The sequence below is a fragment of the Taudactylus pleione genome, unplaced genomic scaffold, assembly GCF_031769625.1.
Source record: "Taudactylus pleione unplaced genomic scaffold, aTauple2 ptg000003l, whole genome shotgun sequence".
In the NCBI taxonomy this organism is placed as follows: domain Eukaryota; kingdom Metazoa; phylum Chordata; class Amphibia; order Anura; family Myobatrachidae; genus Taudactylus; species Taudactylus pleione.
The window spans coordinates 3,925,780-3,950,756 of NW_028284406.1; the positions used below are offsets into that span (position 1 = coordinate 3,925,780).

The 24,977-nt window shown below is 47.2% G+C and overlaps 1 protein-coding gene across 1 annotated transcript in view; it reads left to right on the forward strand.

Annotated features, from left to right (window-relative positions):
- Nucleotides 1-4,459: 4,459 nt before the first annotated feature.
- Nucleotides 4,460-24,977, forward strand: part of LOC148543451 (formin-binding protein 1 homolog) — a gene marked incomplete at its 3' end in the record, with an annotated part of 106,324 nt that continues 85,806 nt past the window's right edge. The window contains exon 1 of the mRNA XM_088467443.1: nt 4,460-4,793. Within this exon, the coding sequence (XP_088323569.1) occupies nt 4,770-4,793 (24 nt within the window). The remainder of the gene's footprint in view (nt 4,794-24,977) is intronic.

Genomic DNA, 24,977 nt, shown 5'->3' on the forward strand with positions numbered 1-24,977 from the left:
ATACGGGCATCAATGGGAATGCATCAGTTTACGCAGGACACATTCTGCACTGTCGCAAAAATGAGTCCTGCACGTGCGCAGTTTCACTATTATTGTGAATCTGCATTGATCATTGCACACAAGTGCAATGCTGAATCGACCCAATACTCAGAGGGGTTTGTCATTTTTTTTTTTTTTACATTTGAATATAGAGTGTCAGTTGTAAAAAAATGGATATTTTTCTCTCAGGGTTGAGGGGAGGGGGAGATAACCACTGCAGCTCGCCTCAAAAACCTTTGATTGAGTGCTTGCTGTTGCGGTGGAGATGAAATAGCTAAAAATAAAAATCACCTATTTATCTAACATGATTGGTCGTAATAGAATTTTTATTAAAAAAAGCCTGTGTGTATATCTATCTATCTATCTATCTATCTATCTATCTATCTATCTATCTATCTATCTATCTATCTATCTATCTATATATACACCAAAAATGTGTCGGCGCCAAGTTTTCTAGAGGATTGGTACAAAGTATATGTAATAATACGTACTCCCTTAATATAAAAGGTGTCAGCTAGAACCAAACGTAAGAGGACTTTTGGATAAGCCCTTCAATGTGAAAATAGTGCAAATATGTTAGGTGATCAGCGACTTACGTATATATTCTACAATGATTTGTGGAATGTGTAACATAAACCAACAAATGTACCATACAAAGTGTAAAAATAAAAATCACAATTTAATATTTATAAAGTATATCTAGATCCTGTGCATACAAGCACAGATAATGCAAATAAATTAATTATACAAATAAATAGATTGAATTTCCCACAGTGTGCAAATAGTGCTAATAAATATTTAAGATGACATTAAAAATACAATTCATACATTTAAATACATCTTAAAAACGAATGGAGTTTATATATTTAAATATTTAAAAAAGCCATTTTACACAAAGGGATCAGTGGATAAAATCAAGTAAAAAGGTATTGTTTAAAAAGTGTCAAAACTTGTTAAAAATATATAGGAAGTTTTCTACAAAAAAATTAGATGCTTATCTGTAAAAGTTCATTCAGTCAGACAAGGCAGCTACCCCAACGCGTTTCATCCACTTGGGGACTTCATATATATATATATATATATATATATATATATATATATATATATAAATATAAATATCTCTCAGGGGCTGGCTGGCAACATTTAGTCTGGGGGGCAAATGCATGCAGACGGCCCTGGCAGAGGAGCAGCGTGTAGCCAGGGTGCCCGAAAAACGTGCGTGCTACGGCGCCGCCCCCCATAAGTCTTCCAGGGAGGGGGCGGGTCCATATGGGATTAATGTAAGGTAAAAATAAAGATTAGGGGCAGCCCCCTGTCGTAGTGCCCATATGCAGTGCCCCCGTGTGCCACAGGAGAGAACACCCTTATGCAGGCCTCCAGTAGTGCCCCCAGTAGTGATCCCCCCTATGCAGTGCCCCTTGTGACCCCAGTAGTAAGCCCTTTATACAGTGCCCCCAGTAGTGGTCCCCCCTGTGCAGTGCCCCTTGTGCCCCCAGTAGTAAGCCCCTTATATAGTGCCCCCATTAGTGGTACCCCCTATGCAGTGCCCCTTATATAGTACCTCCAGTAGCAGTCCACCCCCCATGCAGTGCCCCCAATAGGGGTAACCCTTATGCAATGCCCTTTAACTAGTGGCCCCAGTTGTAGTCTCCCCCCTATGCAGTACCCCCAGTATTGCCCTTTATATAGAGCCCCCAGCAGTGGTCCCTCGATGCAGTGCCCCCAGTCGTAGTCCCCTCCCCCTATGCAGTGCCCCTAGTAGTAGTCCCCTCCCCCCATGCAGTGCCCCTAGTAGTAGTCCCCTCCCCCCTATGCAGTGCCCCTAGTAGTAGTCCCCTCCCCTTGTAGTGCCCCCAGTAGTAGTAGTACCCCCCCTGTAGTGCCCCAGTAGTAGTAGTACCTCCCTTGTAGTGCCCCCAGTAGTAGTAGTAGTCCCCCCCTTGTAGTGTCCCCAGTAGTAGTAGTCCCCCCCTTGTAGTGCCCCCAGTAGTAGTAGTCCCCCCCCTTGTAGTGCCCCCAGGAGTAGCCCCCCCTTGTAGTGCCCCCAGTAGTAGTAGTCCCCCACCCCCCTTGTAGTGCCCCCAGTAGTAGTAGTCCCCCCCTTGTAGTGCCCCCAGTAGTAGTAATCCCCCCCTTGTAGTGCCCCCAGTAGCAGTCCCCCCCCTTGTAGTGTCCCCAGTAGTAGTAGTCCCCCACCCCCCTTGTAGTGCCCCCAGAGTAGTAGTCCGCCACTCCCCTTGTAGTGCCCCCAGTAGTAGTAGTCCCCCCCTTTGTAGTGCCCCCAGTAGTGGTCTCCTCATTGTAGTGCCAGACCCCCCCCCCAAGTAGACACACGTAATATAAAAAAAATAATAATAAAAAACACTTACCTGAATCCCCGCTCCCGCCGCCGCTGCCATCTGCTCCTCCGCCTGTCCTCCCGGGCTGGGCCGCTCTGCATTATGGGAGAGACGTCATATGACATCATGACGCCTCTCCCATTGCCCACTGCGGGAGCCGGAAGATGGAGCGGCTCCTGCAGTGGGCGCAGCAGCAGCTAATGAGAGTCTGACAGACTCTCATTGGCTGCTGATCAAAACAAACACAGCTGCCAGAGCCGGCGGCTGTGTGTTTGTCACTTGTGTAGCGCTGACCGAACTCCGTCCGGTCAGCGCTACACACGCGGTGCAGTCTGTGTCACAGTGACACAGACTGCCCGCGGCCCGCATGATGCTGCGGCCCGGGGGGCACATGGCACCCTGCCCCCCGGCCCAGCCTGTCACTGCTCTCTCTCTGTCTCTATAGTTTCCTGTGCGGACCGGCACTCACCACAAAAGGTCAATAGCTCCGGTGCCCTCCGGGTCGATGGTCATATATATATATATATATATATATATGAAAACCGCAAAGTGTCCACTCTCACTGAATCCAATGCTGGGGTAGCTGACCCAAACAAGGTAAATACCCTGTCAAAGGCAATCTCCAAATGCGTCTTGACAAAGGTCCTTGGACTGGACCGAAATGTCGACGGCTGTACTTTTATGATGACGTAAATAAAAACAATATTTTAATGAACATTCTATGAAGTCTGGTGAGTGCACCCTCATTTTTTGGAGATTATATATATATATATATATATATATATGTTGTTGCAAACACAACAGATTAATAGGGAGATAAAAGAACCTTTAAGATCTGTTCATGTAGGGCAATAGACTATAAATTAGTAAAGTATCCAGATCAAAGGTACGATTAGCATTAATTGTGTGTGCACAAGAAGCAATAATTACTAACATCGATTGCTGTGAAAAGACTGGTTCAGATCCTTACCAATACAGGCAGGGGCGTCTTTAGAGAGGAGGAGGCCCGTGTGCATCCCCGTCACGGGCCCCCTCCTCTCACTCCAGCAGCCGACTGACGCGGCTGGCCGGCCACCGCAGAATCAATAAACTCTGGGCACTAGAGTGTGCCCGGAGTCTATTGCGCAAGCGCAGATCGCCAGGGAAATGGCGTGGCGGCGCCATTTTCCCAGCGATTACTTCACAGCACATGCTCTAGACGCAGGAAAAATGGCCGCGGCGGCCATTTTCCGGCGTTTGAGCAGCCATGAGAGACCCGACGTGGGACCTCGGAGATGTAAGTTTTACATAATATGGGTGCAGGGTGTGCACACCCTGCACCCATTATAGATACGCCCCTGAATACAGGACCTATGATCAATTGCCATCACGGTTGCTGCTATTTTCTATGTGGCTAAAGGACCTCTGTGATGTATCCACCACGTGACCGCTGCAGGAGTCTGGACCGCTCCTGTGTTACCATCCACTAGGGCATAAAGGGGGAATAAATATTTGTGGCGAGTGCAGCGAGCCACTGTGCCCGAAGCGTGGCGAGCGTAGCGAGCCCGCGAGGGGACACTTTTGGTCCCCCGTTAGCATCCCCGGCCCTCCCCCTTTCAGGCCGGGCCACGTGGGTGTGACGTCATAGGTCCATCAGCGCTGTATAGTCTAGACCTAACCTTGCCATCAATCATGGTTGCGATCGCTATTCTATTACGTTTGCAAGCTCAATTGCGCATAGGCCTCGCAAGCATTGCGTATGGTAGGTGTGTCGCAGTTCTGCTAGTGATCGCAATGTGTGCGTATGCAATCGCTGTTGCTATACGTAATGAATCAGACCCAATATCTGTGCATTGTTTATCAAGCAGAATTAAAGTGCTTTCAACAAACTTAACTATCAACCACCAGAGGGCGCAGCGCTACCGAAAAACATAGCTCCCTCTGCGCCACGCCCACTGCGTTCCAAGCCTGATGTAGGCAGCACGGACCCCGCCCCCCGCGACAGCTGATTGGATGCCCTTAGAGAACTCCTAATAACCGTTATTCTGAGGTCCGCGTCCCCGAGCTGTCAAACGAGGCCCCGCCCCCCCCCCGCCGCGGACGCGCACCAGAGACGCGCACACTGTGTGCACAGGGGACGCTACAGCCAGCCGCGCCGGCCGGAGACTGAGACGCCGGGAGCGGCTTCTGTCCATCCCGGTCACGCTGCTGCCGCCAGCCACCGGGGGATCTCTGCTGGGTGCGGCTAGTGTCCGTCCGCCAGTGAGGCCGCCCTGCGCCCCGCCCCACGACTGGCGTCAGAGGATCCCTACGGCGGAGGGGGATCCAGCCGCTACCGTACGGGCGGAGGGGAGTCTACCGTTATTCTGCAGCGCTGAGCGGGCGAGGGTCCCCGCCGCCCCTCGGGACATCATGAGCTGGGGCATAGAGCTCTGGGTGAGTCCCCTTCCTCACTACGGTGATATCAGCAGCACCCCCTCCTCATTTACACAGCACCGGCTGTACAGATCTATCTATCTATCTATCTATCTATCTATCTATCTATCTATCTATACTGTGCTTATTGAGCTGTCTGTGTCTCTTTCCCTCTCATCATCATTCTCTATATAATCCCATCCCTCTATTACATATATTAGGGATTATTCTGATCCTTTTCTCCTCACTGGTGCATTTATTCCTACCTCCTCTATTCAGTCCCTGGTCTATATCTTCTACAGTATCTGTGCTGAGTAGTTCTGTATATACAATACTTATTAAGCCTCTCTGTAGACCTTGTGTTTATTCCCAGCCTCTCTGTATGTATGGCGCTTATTCCCAACATCTCTGTATGTATGGCGCTTATTCCCAACATCTCTGTATGTATGGCGCTTATTCCCAACATCTCTGTATGTATGGCGCTTATTCCCAACATCTCTGTATGTATGGCGCTTATTCCCAACATCTCTGTATGTATGGCGCTTATTCCCAACATCTCTGTATGTATGGCGCTTATTCCCAACATCTCTGTATGTATGGCGCTTATTCCCAACATCTCTGTATGTATGGCGCTTATTCCCAACATCTCTGTATGTATGGCGCTTATTCCCAACATCTCTGTATGTATGGCGCTTATTCCCAACATCTCTGTATGTATGGCGCTTATTCCCAACATCTCTGTATGTATGGCGCTTATTCCCAACATCTCTGTATGTATGGCGCTTATTCCCAACATCTCTGTATGTATGGCGCTTATTCCCAACATCTCTGTATGTATGGCGCTTATTCCCAACATCTCTGTATGTATGGCGCTTATTCCCAGCCTCTCTATGTATGGCGCTTATTCCCAGCCTCTCTGTATGTATGGCACTTATTCCCAGCCTCTCTGTATGTATGGCGCTTATTCCCAGCCTCTCTGTATGTATGGCGCTTATTCCCAGCCTCTCTGTATTGTATGGCACTTATTCCCAGCCTCTCTGTATTGTATGGCACTTATTCCCAGCCTCTCTGTATTGTATGGCGCTTATTCCCAGCCTCTCTGTATTGTATGGCACTTATTCCCAGCCTCTCTGTATTGTATGGCACTTATTCCCAGCCTCTCTGTATGTTTGGCGCTTATTCCCAGCCTCTCTGTATGTTTGGCGCTTATTCCCAGCCTCTCTGGATGTACGGCGCTTATTCCCAGCCTCTCTATGTATGGCGCTTATTCCCAGCCTCTCTGTATGTATGGCACTTATTCCCAGCCTCTCTGTATGTATGGCGCTTATTCCCAGCCTCTCTGTATGTATGGCGCTTATTCCCAGCCTCTCTGTATGTATGGCGCTTATTCCCAGCCTCTCTGTATGTATGGCGCTTATTCCCAGCCTCTCTGTATGTATGGCGCTTATTCCCAGCCTCTCTGTATTGTATGGCACTTATTCCCAGCCTCTCTGTATTGTATGGCGCTTATTCCCAGCCTCTCTGTATTGTATGGCACTTATTCCCAGCCTCTCTGTATTGTATGGCACTTATTCCCAGCCTCTCTGTATGTTTGGCGCTTATTCCCAGCCTCTCTGTATGTTTGGCACTTATTCCCAGCCTCTCTGGATGTACGGCGCTTATTCCCAGCCTCTCTGTATGTATGGCGCTTATTCCCAGCCTCTCTGTATGTATGGCGCTTATTCCCAACATCTCTGTATGTATGGCGCTTATTCCCAACATCTCTGTATGTATGGCGCTTATTCCCAACATCTCTGTATGTATGGCGCTTATTCCCAACATCTCTGTATGTATGGCGCTTATTCCCAACATCTCTGTATGTATGGCGCTTATTCCCAACATCTCTGTATGTATGGCGCTTATTCCCAACATCTCTGTATGTATGGCGCTTATTCCCAACATCTCTGTATGTATGGCGCTTATTCCCAACATCTCTGTATGTATGGCGCTTATTCCCAACATCTCTGTATGTATGGCGCTTATTCCCAACATCTCTGTATGTATGGCGCTTATTCCCAGCCTCTCTCTATGTATGGCGCTTATTCCCAGCCTCTCTGTATGTATGGCGCTTATTCCCAGCCTCTCTGTATGTATGGCGCTTATTCCCAGCCTCTCTGTATGTATGGCGCTTATTCCCAGCCTCTCTGTATGTATGGCGCTTATTCCCAGCCTCTCTGTATGTATGGCGCTTATTCCCAGCCTCTCTGTATGTATGGCGCTTATTCCCAGCCTCTCTGTATGTATGGCGCTTATTCCCAGCCTCTCTGTATTGTATGGCGCTTATTCCCAGCCTCTCTGTATTGTATGGCGCTTATTCCCAGCCTCTCTGTATTGTATGGCACTTATTCCCAGCCTCTCTGTATTGTATGGCACTTATTCCCAGCCTCTCTGTATGTTTGGCACTTATTCCCAGCCTCTCTGTATGTTTGGCACTTATTCCCAGCCTCTCTGGATGTACGGCGCTTATTCCCAGCCTCTCTGTATGTATGGCGCTTATTCCCAGCCTCTCTGTATGTATGTTGGGACGCTTATACCCTAACTGTCAGTGCGTGTGCAGCCTGTCGGTGCATTGGGAGGGGTTTATTCCCAGCCTGTCAGTGCATGAGATTTGCTTAATGCCAGCCTCTTTAATGTATCTTGCGTTACTATTTTAGCGACAGTTCATGGGGATCAATACTGTGTATTTCAGTAGCTAGTATTGCAGTAACAGAATAAAGCTTCTCTGCCCTGCTCACACACCAGACGCTTACCATATTCCCTGACCCAATCATTTTATTGGTAAGCCACCCATATTACCTGCCTCCCTCACTCTCCCCGCTGTTCCTCTGTCTACGCGTTACCTCAGCCATCTCCTTCTCTCTGTGATGTATTCCATTACAGCTCGCTGTTGCTTTTTCAATGACACCTTATTCAGATGACCAATGAACTCTGAAAAATGAAATAACTAACTAACTCTTCTATTCAAACTGGGGGATTTTCCCATTCAGTGTAATGAGTTCAGCAATATGCTGGTAGTTCTTTAGAATGTGTGGTTAATGCTATTTCTTGCAATGCACTAGTGAGTTTAGCAGACATTGCTGTTAAGAATATGCGGATGGACAATGTACCCGTATTGACCTTTAATCATAGATGTCTGCCCTGGTAATTAGTTTACACCTTTTATTGTCTTTCTGACCATCTGTCTGTGCATTTCACAGTACAAGTCTGCAAACCTGTCAGTCATTCATTGTCTGTATCAGTAAGACCCTTCCTTTTTATCTCCTGTATATAATTTAGCTCAGTCCATCATGTATTAATGTAAATCAGGGGCTTTCTTTCCTTGCACTGGTAGTTGTGTGTGTGCCTAGCTCACCCCTAGGCAATGTGCATGAATTTTTCTGAGGAATAAATATATACATTAAAAACCAGGTTCCAATGAAAAAAATCACAGTAAATACATAAAACTAATTGAAGATGTGCGAGTCTATGGCTTCCTTTTGTACATACATTAACACCTGAATTAAAATCGGCTCTGAAACTTAGTTTTCAGTGGACGACTTGGTACAGTTTAGCGGTTATAGAAGGACAAGCACCCTTCTAAAGGGGGGTATCCACTAGACCAGTGATTCCCAACCTCGGTCCTCAAGGCACACAAAAGGCCCCCATACATCAGAGATTGATTGCAGCAATCGTGCAATTTGCAATCGATTGTGTATAAAAATCTTTCCCTTTTTCAATCGATTGTGGCAAGTTTGCAATCTGCAATCGATTGAAAAAGGGAAAGATTTTTATGCACAATCTATTTCAAATTGCACGATTGCTGCAATCAATCTCTGATGTATGGGGGCCTTAACAGTCCTGGTTTTAGTGATATCCATGCTTAAGCACAGATGGTTAAATCAAAATTACTGAGGTACTAATTAAGTCACCTGTGCTCAGCTATGGCTATCCTTAAAACCTGGACTGTTAGTGTGCCTTGAGGACCGTGGTTGGGAACCCCTGCACTAGACGATAAAGTTGAACGATTACGATAAAATCATTCGATAATCGTTCGAACATCGTTTGAAAATTTGGTCTTTTAGACATCTATCATCGTGCAAACATGCTGGTCAACCTGATGATATCGTCAGGCTCAGCATGTTTCCAGATGATGGATGAGCCTGCACTGAATGTCTGCTCGTTCAGTGCAGGCACATCACACGACTGACAAACGACTGCACGATTACAATGTCATAATCGTGCAGTCGTTTTCAGATCTTGTAGTGGATGCCCCCAATAATACAAAGAAAAACCAAACTAATTGATCTAAACGTGTACAGCCACGTTTCTTTCCAAAGATCTATGGTCATGTGTTTCAAAATATGTTGATGTCTAATTATAATTGTCATATAAGACACCATTACTCCAGGAGTAGAGTGGAGTGGTTTATTTATGACACAAATGAGCACAATAAAGTCTACTGTATCCTTATTCCAAACTTAATGTAATTACAATGTCTGTTACAACAAGTATTTTACAATATTGTAATTTTTGAATTTATGTCAATAAACAAAAAATTCTATTCAAAAAGATTTGCGAGTCAGATATAAATCATTGGCTGGGTCTAATTCAGGTGCCTATGTACTAAGGCCTCAACTGTATGGAGGTAAAGTACCAACCAGTCAGCTCCTAACTGTCATTTTTTAAACACAGCCTATAATATGACAATTAGGAGTTCATTAGTTGGTACTTTATATCAATCCTCTTTGTCTCTCTCAATCCAAGCTTAGTACATAGACCCCTCAGCTTGGGACCACTTAGACCAGTGATTCCCAACCTCGGTCCTCAAGGCACACTAACGGTACTGGTTTTCGTGATATCCATGATTGTGCACAGATGGTTAAATCAAAATAACTGAGGTACAAATTATGTCACTTGTGCTCAAGTATGGCTATCCCTAAACCCTGGACTGTTAGTGTGCCTTGAGGGTCGTGGTTGGGAACCCCTGACTTAGACAGAGGGTAAACCAAATAGGCACAGGTCACTACTAATCGTGACGTTCAGGCAAAGAAAAGGATGTACGTCAGCACTGTCCCTGAGCAGAAATGAATAAACCTGCTGATTCTTGAATGTGTGTGGAAAGTAGGCAGTATAGTGATGGGAACATGCAGAGCACATACGTGTTGTATGATGGGGACCCCGACGGTGGTATGTTACATTATTTACAGCATCTGTAGTGAAGTTAGGAGGAGGATATATGCTATAACGATGTACCGAAAGCATGTCTACTGCTAGAGGAAGTACAGATGAAAGCAGATCAGTATTGTTCTCTGTTTGTCAATTTAAGTAGCTAAGGATGTGGTTGCCCCATTGAACTCTAGGACATAGGCTTTGCTAGTATATATTTAACGCTGTGACTGCCTGTTGTCTGAATCCGCTATTGATGGTCATTTCATGTTCTATAAATTGTACTTGTTAATATCCGATAGGCAGAATATTTTAAAGTGTCATATAGGCTGAGGATTTGGTTGAAGCCCCCCAAAGAATTACAGGACTGTACCAAGTTAAACAGTATACTGTGGTCAGGCTTATCTGATGTGTAACAATTGTGCTTTAACTGAGATGCAAGACCCTGTTTTGGTTTTATATACTTTCTCTATGTTGCGTTTATATTGGTGTTTACCCGTTTCTTACATAAAGGGGGGGTATCCAATTAGCCTCGAAGCTGGAACTTATCAGGCAGGCAAAACCAAATCCCCGATAAGAAGGTGTTTTTCTCCCGATCGCGGCAGAGAAAATACATAGGTCCGCGACTTTTCGCGGATCCTATGTATTTTGGTGAGAGAAACAGAAATTTTTCCGGTGTGATAAACTGAGTGTAAGTGGATAGCACGATAATAAAAATCAGCTAAAAAGATACTCGAACATCGGCGAAAAAAACCCTTTATTTACTGAATACATTTTTTCTGAGCTAATTGGATTTCCCCCCCCATAGTGGTTACTGAATGCTATTTTGAAATAACATTTTAGCAGTTCCTCTATTTAATAGAGAACTAAACTTAAGAAGTAAGTAAGTAGCTGTGTACTGCAGCTGAAGCCACTTATAAGGGGATCAATTCATTAGTGTGTATGTATGTGTGTGTGTGTGTGTGTGTATGTATATATATATATATATATATATATATATATATATATAGTTTATATATAATCACACACACACAACAAATAAGGCCTGGCTCTCCTTGTAAAACAAGATACTGTACCAGGTGCCCGCATATAAATAATAATAATAAATAATATATATTTCTACTGTGTCGTTCAGACATGTACAAGGCTGCCGGTTGCTGCTGCCTCACCAGTGTCTGTATCTAGCCTCTGCCTGGCTTATGTTGGGTATTAATTGTTTCCTCTGGTTTCCAAGGGAAGCAGTGAAGCTCCACATACAGCCATCGTAAACTGGAATGCCCCCGCTCATTGTGGCGCAGTCCGACTAATCCCAGCATTATTGCAGATCTGAGAACTGATATTTAAGTGAGTTACACACCCTTTTACAATTGATGAAATGAGACTGCAATCTGCACTCTGCAACTAATACAATTACATAAGCATACATGGTATAAAGACACGGCGTGTATATACATACGTGCGCGAGTGATAAAAATGCCTCATCTTGTCACATCTTTGGTCCTATTTCGGTTTTAATGACATTGTAATGACTGTAAGTGTAAGGACAGAGTTGTTTTCTGCAGGCGTACAAGCCATATGCTGTAAGATTCTTTATAAATAACTTAATCACCGTCAGATCCCCAGTTTATGTTCCCACATTTAATACTTTCCCAGAATTTCCATATTTTCCCCTGCAGTCCCTCATCCCTGTTTCAATCATTTGGCCTATTTGCCTGATGTTACACGGACCCTTCCTCACATTTTTTATTCTCACCTGCAGCTTCCTTCGAAATTGACGGGCGATAGTCAATTGTTTGTGCCGCCGGGCGCCCGTTATTTCTGCTTGCACCCTCCTGAGGTGGCGAGCAGTAATCCGCCCAAAGTCAGGATTTTGGGTGCCCAGTACGCAGAGTAGTTTGTACTGGTTTACCCGCTTTCTGCAGCTAATCCCATGTGCGATAAGTAATGGGCGCCTGAGGCACTCACGGCCAGTGGCACAACAATTGACTATCGCCCATCACTTTCGATGGGAAATACAGGTGTGAGTAAACAACTAAAATCCCCCCAAATGTTTTTTTTTTGCAGCCGAGTCTCATGTGTCCTCCTTTTGACATTTACTGTTTTATGTGGAGGGAAGTGATAGAATAGAGAGTAGTAAATGAGAAATGTTCCCTTTAGAAGTGCCTATTATGGTACATCCCTGTAGCTGGTGATGAATAATGCAGAGATGGAGGATGGGCACATGTTCCAGCAGTAGTTTAATGTCTGAGGTAAAATAAACTAACCTTGTTAAAGCTCACGCAGTCCTTGTCAGAAGAAATAATATCAGTGTCTGCAACTGTTCAGAGATTATCATTCATTCTTGGGTGTAATGGTGCATACACAGGGGACGATCGTCAACGATAACAAATACGGGGATAAAGCGGGCACGCGCCCGATACTTTATCCCCGGAAAACCTGCCATGTGGAGCGAAAAGTCCAGCACAGACTTTGAAATTACAATTGAAAATTGAATATGGCCCTTTTGACGCTGCTTAAAACTCACCTCTTCGTTAAAGCCTACCATTCTCCTTCTCCACACCAACACTGCATGTCATACCTTCAACTCGTTTCAGCCTCAGCTCACCCCAATCTTAAGGTGCGTATCCAATACGCGATATTAATGAACGATAACGATATTGTTATCGTTCAGTCTTTCACAGTCGGGTAGTGGATACCCGCCTTTAGGTGTAAGACCATTTTTCGTCCTGTTTTCTTGACCATTCTAATCATGCCAACGTTGTGTGTTTTTATTTTTTATTTCTATTTGTACTTGTTATGTTTACTTTAGTATTTGACTTGCTTTTGAACTATGATTTATAGATGAGCATTGTTAATTCCCCACTGTATGGCTTTGTGGAATATTGTGGCGCCAAATAAAGGCTGACGATAATTATGTTGTGACTTAAAATCTAATGCATACCTAGGGCCATATTCAATATGGGGCGAAAAGTCCGTTATAATTGAAAGGGGCGAAAATGATGTCATCGGCTAGAAATTATCGCCGATGACGTCATTTTTGCTTGTTTCAATTATCCCCATATTCAATTTCAAAGACTTTTTTCACCGGTGCGAAAAGTCTTTGGAAAAAAACGGGGATAACTCCATGTATTACATGGCAAAAAAAAGTGCAAAATTTTTGGTTTTGGGGTGCAGACTTAAAAAAAAAAAAATGCACCCCCTGGGAGTGTCCCCTAAAAGTATTCTGTGTAAAAAATGTTTTTAAAAAGTCCTCAGGACACCCCAAAAAAATTTTAGTTTCATTCAGGGGGCGGAAAAATAAATATTGGGGAACAAAGCTTTAAACTAGCGAAATTGATTCAGGGGGGGTTCCCAAGTATGTGGCAGGTGTTTTTTAGAATTCGGCTGGTAACGGCAGGTGCGTTTTTGAAGAATTTTAAAAATTCCTTTAGGGACTTAAAAATATGCTTGTACCCATTTTCATGTACCCCAAATTTGATGGCCATAGTTATTAAAAAAAAGTAAAAAAAAAAGAGAAATGCTACTCTTCACTTCTTCACAGGCGCATTTATGCACCTGCCGCGGCTGTTTAAAAACCCTGACTACCTTTAGCAGGCCAAATCGGGGATACCCATAGTGATCCCCCTTGTCAGACCATCTTTAGGGGAGTGCCAGGATGATTTCCCGAAAATTCCCAGAACTTTTCCATACTTGGCTTTCTGCCGGGTCCCGTTTTCGCCGAATCCTAATTGAATACGGGGATAAGCGGGCACGCGCCCGATACCTTTTCCCAGAAAAAATGGCAAAGATGGTGAAAAGTCCGACCTCTGACTTTTCGCCTCAAATTGAATATGGCCCTTAGTGGTAATTCTAGCACCCTGCTCCTGTTAAAACCTGTGCAGTTCCTCTATCCTTCCTGGGGTGTCGCTGTCTGCTCTGGTGCTTCTAGTACACAAACTGCTGTATTTCAATGTTGCATTAGCTGAGTGTGCTAGAAGCACCAGAGCAGAGAGCGACACCCCAGGTTGGATAGAGGAACTGCAAGTGTTGTGAAAGGTGCAGGGTGCTAGAATGAAAGCTACATATATACCCATGGCATGGTAACGCAGGAAGAGGCGGGGTTAGGTCGCAAATAATTATTTTGTGTATATTTTTCCTGATTACACTTTTTCACCTTTATACATCAAATGCAATGTATGCTGATGAGCGCTTTTCATGCACGTGCAGTAAGGCTTGCACAAGTGTGTCACAAGGCTGCCCGCATAGTGCTTCCCCTTCCTATTAGAAATTGTGACCCCGTTTCCTCCTGTGGTGCAGATGTCTAAATGTTACCAACTGAAACGTTTTAAAGTAGTAAATACTTATCTTATAAATTATCCTTTTACATGTTTCATGTCAACGTCCAATCCAAAAGCTAATTAAAAAAATAAATAAGCAGCAGGTTCTGAGCAGATCTACAGCCATGGCCAAAAGTTTTGAGAATTATGGAGCATACACACGGTCAAATTTGTCAGATGAACGATTTTTACCAAAGATTTGAACGATTGAACGATTTTTGACTGCATTAAAATGAATGGAAATCGTCCAAGTCTGACTGCAAACATGTCAGATATCGTTATGTGACCATCGGGATCGCGCATCGTTCAAATCGTTCATCTGTCAGATATGTCAGATTTTCCTTCAGATATGAACGACTGAACGATTTTTAAATCGTTATCGTTCAGATCTGAAGGAAAAATCTGACCGTGTGTATGCACCATTACACTACTATACTGAAGTAAAATGACAGCATTTCACAAGTGTCGAGGACTTTTATTGACAATTACATTAGGTTTATGCAAAGTCAATATTTGCAGTGTTGACCCTTCTTTTTCAAGACCTCTGCAATTCGCCCTGGCATGCTGTCAATCAACTTCTGGGCAACATGCTGACTGATGGCCGCCCATTCTTGCCTAATTAATGCTTGGAGTTTGTCAGAATTTGTGGGATTTTGTTTCTCCACCCGCCTCCTGAGGATTGACCACAAGTTCTCAATGGAATTAAGGTCTGGGGAGTTTCCCAGCCATGGTTTCAAAATGTTTATGTTTTGTTCTCCGAGCCACTTAGTTATCACTTTTGCCTTATGGCAAGGTGCTCCATCATGCTGGGAAAGGCATTGTATGCCACCAAACTGCTCTTGGATGGTTCTTGGGGCACGGACATGCTGGACTGCCCCCAAGCTCTCCTCTTACTGTGAAACGATGCACGGCATCTATTCACCAACGGTGAGAGCGGCACCCGTCAGGCTGTTTCAGCGGGGTGCCGCCATAAGGGCAGGACGCATTTGGAGTTTAGAAATCGGGCAGGATTTAGCAGTTTGGCTGCAACAGGATCACTTCATGTTTTGTCACCGTTGCATGATTAAATAGTGATTGCATTTGCAGACATTATGTATAATAAAGAATTACATAAACACAATGCGGTTTGCATGCATACTTTTAAAATGCATTAAGTGCATTGTGCGTACGCAGTATAAAACCAGTTCCTCGCATCACAACTGCGTTTTGTTTTTTATTTTTATCGGTTAATGTTCTTCATGGGCAGATTTTATATATTTTTCAAAAAGAAAATGGTACACCTGGAACAAACGTTACTGTACATTTATAACCAATAACCCACAACGGTTTTATTTCTTCTCTGATCTGTATCCATATTAGCTGCCTGTATTCGTGTGACCTAATAAACCAAAAATGACTTGGGGATATATTTCCAACGACTGATTAAAGATTAATCCCATGAGGCAGCAGTCTCGTCGTTCTCCTTAAAACCCCCTTTCTCGCCATCTGCCACATATCTGAGCCATCGTGCTATCTCTTATATGTCTCCCCTCCTGGTTACTCCTGGCTCTGTGCTGGGGCTTTTCCTCCTGGCTTCTCTTCAGTAGCATTACTTATTTTTCACGACTTCCTCTGCTGACGGATGTCCAACCGCAGCAAATGTACAGAAATGTCGTGTGCCTTTTTGGTTTGCTGTAACGTAATTATGGGGTTTTTCCCAGGCTTAGCAGTCCTGTGGTTGTATCCTCTACCTAGTGCAGAGTCCAGAAGTATAGCGCTCGGCTGATCCTGTCCAGCCATCTGTATAATGCTGCTGATGGAGTGTGACTTTGGAGTCTGAATTAAACACCCTGGACTCTGTACCGATGCATAAGTTGGTGGAACCGATATATTTACTGCAGAGCCAGTTACTGATAAGTGAGATATATAAAATCTAGCTAGCTAGCATCTATAACTGGCCCATACAACTCACAAGTCATAACCCATAATTGTGTGTATATTACACAAACCAATATTCGTATGAACGGTGAGTTCTGATGTCATCACTTATCATTGGGGAGTTGTGATGTCACTGCTTGTGTGTTAGGAAAACCAGGTGTATTGTCAATAATAATATACATTATTACAGATATTAGAAGCCACCTTGGATTTCTGTGCTCTGTATAGGAGTACCCGACCTACAGGTTAAAGGTGACTTCTAATGTAGATATATATTAAAGGGCGCGGCACATTACAGCGGCAGATGAATAGCGCCGGGAAGTTTGTTCCGGAGCTATTCAGTTCAGTGCGCTCTTTAGTCCGACAATTACAAGTTAAGTCAGAGAATGGCTGTTCTCGCGACTTAGGGGCCCATTTATTAATGATCGCATTTTGCAATACGATCAGGGCATCCAGTACCGCCCATGATCGCATTGCAAAATGCGATCATAGCGGCTCAATGTATGTACCGGCACATGCAGGGCCCGTCCCTGCGATGTGACCGCAGTGCATGTGGGGCTGCTGCGCATGCGCAGTCCCGCGACTGCACATGAGCGGCGCTCGTTGCCGGCGGAGGGATCTGGGAGATCCCTCCGCCGGCTGAAATGCGGTAAGTCCCCATAGACTACAGCGGCTAACGCTATCTTCAGATGGCGTCAGCTGCTGGGGCCAATATCGGGAATGCGAAGCATTCCCAATATTTATACATTTGGCAGCATCACATCCCCCATAGATACCTATGGGGGAGGCGGCTGCCGGCGGCAATGGAGGGATTGCAGCAGGTATCGGAGATACCTGCTGCGGTCCCTCCTTCATACATCCGGGGGATACTTAGTATTTGAGGTAAACCCCCGAAAACGTATGTTTTCGGGGAATTTACCTCAAATTCCCTTTGATAAATGGGCCCCTTAATCTGGGTGTTTCGCCGCGAGAACCGGCATTCTCCGACTAAAGTGCCGGCCGCGGGGGTGTTGGCACAGCGGTAAGCCGGAAAACAGTCTTGCGGTCAGCACTTTAGTCGGATTTCTCCTCGAGCCCTCAGGTCAGTGCGAGAACTAATAATTTAGTCGCCCTAACAGCGCTCTGAATTGAATAGCTTCGGGACTAACTTCCAAGTGCTATTCAACTCCAGCTGTATTGAATCGCCCTCAATGAAAGGTCCCTACTGATTGGCTACAATACATAGCGTTCCGGCACATACAAGTAAATCTAGTGTTGTGTTACATACTAGGGTAGGCCCCAGTCTCATGTTTTACTGAATCATGGTATCGGGAGTTGTTTTCCTTTTCATAAGCCAAAATGTACTGTTGTTTACTGTTTTGGGTGCCTCACGAAGCAATTCAATTGTTGCTCTGTTTGGGCGCAAGTTTATACTCGCAGCCTCCTGATGTGGCGAGCAGATATGTGCAAGAAGCCTGTGGTTTGGGCGTAGTAACCAGGACTTTATGCGGGTTTAGCTGCTTACGCGGCTAAATCCAGTACTTTTGAGCGAGACAAGTGTGATAATTAATGGATGCCTAAAACCATTGAATTGATCCTCCAGGCGCCCGTTAATATCGCCACCCAAAAAAACAATTGAAATCCTTTCTAACAGTATAGCTGCATACACACACACAATGATTTTTTTACCAACGATTTTATGAACGATTATCTGTCAGATTTTTTCATTAACTTAATGAAAATCCGTTGAGTTGGTCAGTCTGACTGAACTATAAACGTGAACGCGCATGAACGATAATCGTTCATCGTTTTTACTCGGAATGTGAACGATTTTTTGAATGATAAACAATATTGTTAACGATAATCGTTCAAAAAATCATTGTGTGCGCACCTTAAGTCGTTAAATAAAAAGTAAAGCTGCCCACACACATAGCGATATTTTACCCGATCTGGCCGATTCCGACACATTGGAACGACAGATCGTGTAAAATATGGCCAAGTCCTGAGTAAATCATGAGTCCCCACTCACGATGTGATGCGCTTCCCCGCTGGTTGCACATCGCATCGTCACATCTGCCGTGCAGTAGGGCAGATCTGACAATCTAGGAGGCGATGCACTGTGAAAGTCTGGATGCAGGAGAGATCGTATGAAGATTGGACAACAAATTGTGTGCAGAGCTGCCGGGGAGAGTTTCAAGGGAAATCGTACACATCGGCTGATCGTGAGCACATCACTATGTCTGTGGGCCCCATTAGTGACTTGAACGGATGTGCTGCCAACGAGACAGAAAGTAGTGCAAACTTCCATAATCCGGTTATCAGACTGACAGATGTTATCTGTACCTACAGTATAGTATCATGGCGGATTGTTCAAAGATCATCGGGGACGATTCAGTTCAGTGTGATTTCTTTGTAAAGGTGCATATGGGGGTCATTCAGACCCGCTCGCAAGCGGGTCGATGTTGCACGACGGAGGGAGCTCCGTCGTGCGCATGCGCGAAACCCGGATAGCGTCGGGCTCTCCGGCGCTTCGGGTCTCGCACCAAAGGGGGCGTGCTGTCAATGTTGATTGACAGCACGCCCCCTTTGGTGGGCGTGCCGGGGGCGTGGCTGCCAGACGGAGGCGTTCCCATGGGAACGCCTACCATTTGAAGCCGGCCCCACTGACATCACTAGTGATGTCAGTGGGAGTGATTTTGGCTCTGATAGAGCCAAAATCACTCCAGGGCTTGCGGCAGCGAGACCCTACCGCAGGGTCTCCGTTGCAAGCCCGATGGTTGCGATGGTCTTGACCATCGCGACCATCATCATGGACGCTCGCATAAGCTGTGGGTGGTCACCCACAGCTATGCGAGCGTCCAGGAGGACGCTCCATTTTCATGGAGGAGGGCCCTGATTCAGAGCGAGCGCTCTGGTCAGAGCGTTCGGCTCTGAATCAGGCCCTATGCGTGCACTATATAAATAACTGGGAATGAATTTAAATCGCACCAGGAAGGAGTTTCCGGAGCTATTAAATTGAGCACAATGTGCCCGGGAGATGATGGTTTCCACGCCTTAAGCCGGGTGTTAAGTCGCGGTAACCGGCATTCTCCAATTTAAGTGCCATCCGCGATGCTGTTAGCGCATGCGCTAAGCCGGAAAGCAGATTTGCGGCCCTAGTTATGTTTCTTTACTGTGTAGTTACAAGTCTATTGCTCTCTGTTATCAACCTTGACAGGCATATAGGTGGAACGCAGTGTCCTTCAATGGATAGGAACACCCATTATGTCACTTGGGGCTGCAGAGTTAGAAAAAAAAACAAAAGAGGAGCAATTTGCTACTGGAACAAACTATGTCGCAATACAATGTTTCAGTGGCATATTTACTATTTAAACAATTTTTTTTGTATGCAGGGAAAATACAGTCTGCTTTTCCGTAAAGCGAACAAATACTGGGCAGCTTTATTTTTACGCGGAAATTACTTAGTAAGCTGGGACATGCCCTTTCTCGGTTCTAAATCTCTGCACATCATCTTATATCTGAGCCGTCTGCAGGGGATACAGTCAATATTCTAACACATGGGATGCCGACGCTTAGAATATCGGCACCGGCATCCCGACACCAGTTGGAATCCCAAAGGTAAGTAGCGGGGTTAGGGTTAGGCACTAAGGGGGGGGAGTTAGGTTTAGGTTGCCGGGAAGGGGGAGGTTAGGTTTAGACACTAGGGGGTGAGGTTAAGTTTAGGCACTGGGGAGACGGGTTGGGAGAGGGGGAGGTTTAGGACACCGACCGACAGGGATGCCGGCGTTGTGAATCGGACCACTGGGGTCCCAAGCGACAGCTTCCTGTAGCCAACCCATCTGCAGTATAGCATGATTTTACCAAGGTGCAAATTGCTTTTATTATTATTATTATTTGCTTCTAACTCTGCATAAGGCCATTCATGTCAAGCGTCTTGAGCTCTGCTACATGCCTGAAACTTTTTACATATATATTTGTGAACATTGTTGGTAGTTCAAACACCAGCAGAAATGTATGGTTGCAGCAGCTGGTTGTGGTACTGTAAGTCGGCATTCAGAGTATCAACTGTGTCGGCTTTCTAACTTTAAACATGATGGTAAAGCATTATGATTATGTCGCGATCGGTAATGGGTGCCTGTGGCACTCACGCCCCTTGGCAGAGCAATTGAATGTCGGGCGCCGAAAAGCAATTTTATTCCCCCTCTGTCTTTGACTTTAAGATCAGTATCACGTAACTATATAAATAAAGCGACCGGTGAAGCCTTCCAAATAGATATTAGAGGCATGCATATTAATGACTTTCATATTAATGACATCATTGTGATTAATTATACAATCTAGTCCAGTTTTGTAGAGATTAACCCAGAAGTTTGGAACCTCTCCCCAGAGGAATGAGTCAGAGTATCTGTGGCAGTGACCCAGCACCTGTCCACATGCTGCAGGTACATTCCTAAAATGTTTACCGCTGTCATCTGTAAGCAGTAAACAGAGCATTAGAGAATTTAATTTGATATTGTGGGGTGTATTTACTAAGCAGTGTTTAGGAGACAGAGTGAAAAGTGATAAGGTGCCAGCCAATCAGCTCCTAACTGCCATTTTTCATACACAGCCTGTGAGATGACAGTTGGGAGCTGATTGGCTGGCACCTTATTACTTTCTACTTCAGGGTCCATAGGGTATCCACAGGATACCTTGGGGTATAGGTGTGACGTCAGTCGCAGGGCACCAAAGAGTTAAGCTTTCAGCCTCCCAGGATGCACTAGGTCCCCCTCCTATACCCCGCCCCCGAGCCAAGGCACCTCAGTTTAGTTTGGTGCCCGGCCGGAGTCGGGTGCACCTGTTGGAGTGGGGGCTAGAAGAGCCCCTGAAGCTTATTCTTCATGCAGCTGTGGCTGCACAACTGGATGAACAGCATGGACAGTCAGTCCTGACGTCCATGCTGTCTTCCCTACACCCCGCCGGTACCAGAACGCCGGTACTGATCCGGGGATGCTGGTGGGCGTCTGGGGTCACAGCTAGCGGTGACCCCAGATGCTCCGGACCATGGCCGGATTCAAGGGGGACAGAGGTAAGCAGCGGGGTCCCGCGGTGGGTCCCCGCTGATCACATGGTCCTAAGTCCCCAGGCAGGGGGCTCCCTGGGGACTGGCTGCAGCGTGGAGCCAGGCGACCAACCTGCGCTTCCACTACCCCCTGGGACAGCGGACCGCAGCAGAGCGGTAGCGCTGCGGCGTCCCAGGGGTTAAATGCATGCCAGGGGAGCGCGCCTTCCCTGTCTCACAGCCGGCGCCTCCCCCGCTGCACACGGCTCTCTCTGCATGCTGCCGACTGGTCCTGTGGCAGCGCTCCTCCCCCAGGCCAGCCTCCTCTCTGCTCCTCGGCGGCCATCTTCTCCAGAACGCATGGTGAACGCTGCTGGAAGCGCTGGAAGGAAGCATCGTGGTCTGGGTCCCCCCGCATACCTCTCCTCCGCTGTGGTCAGGTCTGTGTATGCAGCGCTGTGTCCTACCAGGCCCTGTGTCTGTGTAGTTGAGTGATCAGCGCTGTTAGTGCAGGAATTGTTATTTTTCTGCATTGTATGTGACTGTGCTAGCGCTGCTGCCTGTAATCTTTTCTTCTCTAAACTGTCAGCTTTATTACTGTCCCTGTTCTTTCTGCTAAAGCCCTTGCGGTGCGGTGCTGCAGGGTGGTCTCTCGCCTATTTAATACTTAATTGGTGAGAGAGGTCACATACGTGGTGCCATCATGTCTGAAAGTGATTTTCCCCTCCGGCTACAGTGTACCACGTGCAAAGTACCGTTAGCGGAGGGGGAGGGTAGCGCGGAGGGCCTTTGCCGGCAGTGTTTGTCCATGGCGCGGCCTATTACGGTTACAGCACCGGTACAGGAGCCGCCCTGGGCTTGTTTCGCTCAGGCGTTAACAGCTTTAGTGGGCCAGTTAGCTCCGCAGCCCGCGTTTACTCCGATGGGTTTGTCCCAGCAGTCTGTGGTGTCGTCACCCATGCAGGGGTTCCCACGACAATTGGTGGTACCCCACAGTCTCCCTATTTCCCCGCTCCCGGGTTCTCAGGAGCCAGCGTGGGTTAACTCCCTGACGAGTTCTGTACAGCACTTGTCGGATGTGTTGCAAGGGGAGTCTGTGATGCGGTCTCATAAAAGGCCGGTGGCGTCTCTGTCCGCTCCTTATGAGGATGACGAAGGGACGTCTGATGATGGGGAGATTCTAGATCCTTACGATCAGGAACCTCTCCATACTAAGGACGCTGATGCTAAGTCCAAAGTATATATTCCTGGACTTATTCGGGCGGTCCGCACAGCCTTGGTGATTGAGGACGAAGTTCCCCCAGCGGCTAAATCTAAGTATGCCTTTTTCAAAGATGTGAAGGGCGATGCCACAGTCTTTCCTCTTTCGGGTCAGTTGGTGGACCATTTAGAGGAGGCGTGGAAACAACCTGGCAAAAGATACCAGCCGCAGAGACGCCTGGCGGTGGCTTATCCGTTCGCGGATAATTATTTTGCGAAGTGGGAATCCCCTCCACAGGTGGATTCTCACGTGACCCGTCTTGTCCGTAGTGCCACATTGCCGATGCCATCCATGTCCTCCCTTAAGGATGCTACGGACCGCAAGGTAGAAATCTGCCTGAAGTCCGCTTATTCCCTTGCAGGGGGGGCAGCACGGCCGGCTATGGCCATTTGCTGGGTTGCCAGAGCGATGGAGCGCTGGGCGGATTCATTAGAGGCTTCTTTTGAATCCGACTGTCCGGCCGATCAGGCGGAGTTGATTGGCAATCTCCGTGATTCGGCCACCTACATCAACGAGGCGGCTCTAGACATTAGTACTCTGGTGTCTAGAATTTCTTCAGCAGCGGTAGCTGCTCGTCGCACCTTGTGGCTGCGATCCTGGAAGGCGGACGCAGATTCCAAGAAAGGTCTGGAAGCGTTGCCGTTTACCGGAGAAGTTCTCTTCGGTCCGGATCTGGATAAGATTGTGGCCACGCTGGCGGCAGCCAAATCTGCCTGTCTCCCGTCGGCCGCTGCTCCTTCTGGTTCGGGACCATCGTCCTTTCGGTCATCTAGGGCCCAGGGCAGGCCCAAACCACAGTCGTTTCCTCGACAGGCTGGCCCTAAGAAATCGGTCAAGCCCCGGAAGCAGGCATGGAGTACCAGACGTCCGGCCCCCAAGCCAGATGACAAGCCTGCGGCCTGACGGTCCGGGCCTCCCTTTGGGGGATCCCAGGGTGGGAGGCCGCCTGCTACAGTTCGCCCAGTGTTGGTCGACCACTACGACAGACACTTGGGTGCTGGAGGTGGTTTCCCACGGATACGCCCTCTCCTTCCGGCACAGACCCCCGGCTCGCTTCTTCACCACGGGTCTACCATCAGACCGGAACAAGGCTACGGAGCTGCGGAAGGTATTGCACACTATGCTCCAGGCTGGAGTTATAGTGGCGGTTCCATTCTCCCAGAGGGGCCAGGGTTTCTATTCAAATCTATTTTTGGTACAGAAACCCAATGGGTCATATCGTCCGATTCTCAACCTCAAAGCACTCAACAAGTCTTTGCGGGTCCCGAAGTTTCGGATGGAGACCCTACGGTCCATCATTCTGGCGCTGGAACCTGGGGACTACTTGGTGTCATTGGACATACAGGACGCTTACCTGCATGTCCCTATTCTTTGGCGCCATCAACAGTTCCTCAGGTTTGCAATCAGCAGCGACCACTTCCAGTTTCGGGCGTTACCTTTTGGCCTGGCAACAGCACCATGTGTTTTCACCAAGGTGATGGCGGTCATGGCGGCTTCTCTGCGGCTGCAGGGAGTCCGCATGTTGCTGTATTTGGACGACCTGTTATTGGTGGCAGGATCTCCAGAGCTCCTGTTACGCCACTTGGACCTGACCATTGCACTGCTGCAACGGCACGGCTGGCTAATCAACTGGCAGAAGTCCACTCTAATCCCGTCTCGGAGGATTCTGCATCTTGGAGCCTTATTGGACTCGGGACAGCAAAGGATCTTCGTGACGGAGGACAAGATCTCTGCTTTACAGTCAAGGGTGCGCAGTTGTCTGCACAGCCGCCGGGTGTCCTTACACTCGGCGATGAGGTTACTGGGCTCCATGGTGTCGGTGTTCGACATGGTGGAATACGCCCAGTTTCACTCCAGACCTCTGCAGCACCTGATCCTGTCCAGGTGGAACGGGCTGACTCAGTCTCTGAAGTCCCAGACGATTGTGCTCACCCAGGAGGTTCGCCTGTCCCTTACGTGGTGGTTACAGACGACCCACCTCAACAAGGGACGTCCGTTCTGGGTTCCAAATTGGGTCCTGTTGACAACGGACGCCAGTCTTCGGGGCTGGGGAGCAGTTTCGGGTCCACACTTGTTCCAGGGCAGGTGGACGCCGACAGAAGCGGAGCTTCCAATAAATATCTTGGAACTCCGTGCGGTCTTCAATGCTCTCCAGCAGGCACAGCGGTTTCTCCAGGGTCGCCCGGTGCAGGTCCAGTCGGACAACGCTACCACCGTGGCCTACATAAACAGGCAAGGAGGAACTCGCAGTCGGGCGGCTCTCGTAGAGGTCTCTCGGATCCTGGTTTGGGCGGAGCGCAATCTTCCGGCCATATCAGCGGTCTTCATCCCGGGAGTGCTCAATTGGGAGGCGGACTTTCTAAGTCGCCAGGACGTTCATCCGGGGGAATGGTCCCTGCACCCGGACGTTTTTCAACTACTGGTGGACAGGTGGGGTCTTCCAGAAATCGACCTCATGGCGTCCCGGCACAACAACAAGTTGCCGGTGTACGGGTCTCGCACAAGAG